General features: G+C 43.6%; 1 protein-coding gene across 1 annotated transcript; it reads right to left on the bottom strand.

The window, feature by feature from the left end:
• Positions 1-789: 789 nt before the first annotated feature.
• LOC121443129 (Y-box-binding protein 1-like) lies at positions 790-1,806 on the bottom strand. The gene has a single exon (XM_041644808.1). It carries the CDS (start codon positions 1,804-1,806, stop codon positions 790-792), a length of 1,017 nt encoding a protein of 338 aa, XP_041500742.1.
• Positions 1,807-2,375: the final 569 nt, after the last annotated feature.

Below are 2,375 nucleotides of genomic sequence, written 5' to 3'. Positions count from 1 at the left end.
TATGAATATGATTTTTCTTCACTGTTAGCAGTGAAAAGCTCAGACTTATGGCCCTGCTTTCCACTGTGAGGATTAGAAGTAGCTTCTCTCAGCTATGAACTCCAAGTGCATCCACATCTGATCTTGACAGCAAACTCTGGAGTAGCCCTGTCCCTGAGACAGTGACTTAGTCTCCTACATCTTGCAGATAACAATAAGTTGACGGAGAAAGTGGGTGGTATCATGAGCATAGAAAACCTCAAAGCCCACCCGACAGTGACAACATTCACTTCCTCAAAAAAGGCCAAAGTCACTCCAACAATGCCACCCCTTGTATTAATGCCACTCACCATGAGATTATGGGGGCCAATGACATTCAATCTCTTATACCCACAGATCCGGACCACTCCTTCAAAACCAGGTAGAAACACCCTACCCCACCAGAAGCCCAGGGCACTATGTCACCACCAGAGCCCAGCCATTCCAGTACAGCATGCCCTGATATTCCAAAACAGCCTAAGCACAAGAATTGATCTTTTGGAATTAGTATTTAAGACCTTTATTTAGAGGTGTTTGCAGTTGGTTGGCATAATTTAAAGAACATTGAAGGTGTATTTTGAAACACCAAATTAAAAATACACAACACATTTGTTAGGTAAGACATGCTACATAGTTAATGCTGATATTTCTATTGTATCCGGTCAACTGTCCAAAGAAAGCCCTTGATGTTCATTCGTTATTCTTGGTATTTCATCTCCATTTCTTCTAGAATTTACAGACCACGTGATGGTATAGATGGTAACCCGGCATTTACTCAGTCACGCCTTGCTTGGTCTTGGCTGCAGACAGATTCTTATAGGGTGGATCACATGCCTTTGGTATTTCTTTCCCACTCTGTGGCTTCTTTGGGCGTCTTTGTTGGTGATTGAAGTTGCAGTGATTATGACGTCGAGGTGGCTGCTGACCTTGGGTCTCCTCTCCTTGATTTTCCTCATAGTGCCCATTGCTGTCCTGTCTTTGCTGTCTTTGGCGAGGTGGGCCCCTGCGGAACTGTGGTCTGTAATTGCGATACTTATCCGGTCTCACTGGTACACCTCTCCCTTTTGTACCTTGTTGGCCAGCACCCTCCATCACTTGTCTTTGCTGGTCTTGTTGAGCTTGGCCTTCATGAGTGCATTCTGATTGCTCCTTCCGTCCACCAATCTTCCTATTCTGGTAATTTTGCTGGGAATTACGTGGAGGTCCACTACAACCTCGATAGCATCTATACTGGTTATGCTCTGATGCATATTTACCACCTCGAATTTCTATTCCACCGGGGCCTGTAACATTTAACGCCATTGCACCCTTTTCTCCTTCAACAATATCAAACTCCACAGACTCTCCGTCTCTTACCCTGCGAAGGTACTTCCTGGGGTTATTCATCTTTATGGCAGACTGGTGGACGAATATGTCTTCTTTGGTGTCATTTACCTTGATGAATCCGTAACCCTTCTTGACATTGAACCATTTAACTATGCCCAAAACCTTCCCTGCGATTTGCTTCTTCTCCCTGATGGCCGGCACTGCTGGTGTGAGACAGCCTGGGATGTCACTGCCTGCGCTGCTGCTCATAGAGCCAGGCTTGGTATCTACAGCCCTGAGGATGGCATCAGGGGCATCAGCTGGCTGCTGGGTCTTCGCCTCACTGGTAATGGCTGCTGTAGTGGTGACTCCAGTCTGCAGGGACTGCTGTGTCTCCTCCAGTGGTGGATTGGTGACTAGGTCAGCAGCCTCGGTGGTGCTCTCGGGGCTCTCTGGGGCCAGCTGTCTACTTGCGGTGTCCATTGACTTCAAGAAATTAATCGTAAAACCAGCTTTGTCATGAGGATTGAGTCCCTTAAAGGAGAGAAGAACGACATTCTTACATAAACCAAGGAAAAGACAACCACAAAATTAGAGGTTATCAGCAAATCCCTTACAAAAGGACAAAAAATTCAAGAAAAATACAAACTGATGATAGAAACTATTTAAGACATGAAAATTGGAATAGAAACAATAAAGAAAACACAAACCTGGGGACTCTGGAAATGGAAAATCTGTGTAAACAAATAGGAAACACAGATGTAAGCATCGCCAACAGAATACAAGAAATGGGAGAGACAATCTCAGCGAATAAAGACAAGAAAGAGGAAATGGATTCATCATTCAAAGAAAATCTTAAATCTAAACAATTCCTAACAGAAAACATCCAGAAAATCTCACATCATGAAAAGACCAACACTAAGAATAATAGGTATTGAAGGAGAATGATCCCAGCCCCAAAACTCAGAGAATACATTTTACATAATCATAGAAAATTTTCCTGACCTAATGTAGGATTTGTCTATAAAAATACAAGTAGCTTTCAAATCTAC

This window comes from Microtus oregoni, unplaced genomic scaffold (genome assembly GCF_018167655.1).
Source record: "Microtus oregoni isolate MIOR12 unplaced genomic scaffold, Mior012 000100F_ref0000014, whole genome shotgun sequence".
In the NCBI taxonomy this organism is placed as follows: domain Eukaryota; kingdom Metazoa; phylum Chordata; class Mammalia; order Rodentia; family Cricetidae; genus Microtus; species Microtus oregoni.
This window is presented reverse-complemented; position numbering and strand designations above follow the sequence as displayed.

Bases quoted from the DNA above. Each gene is read 5' to 3' on its own strand.
- LOC121443129 (XM_041644808.1), bottom strand. From the start codon at position 1,806: ATGGACACCGCAAGTAGACAGCTGGCCCCAGAGAGCCCCGAGAGCACC.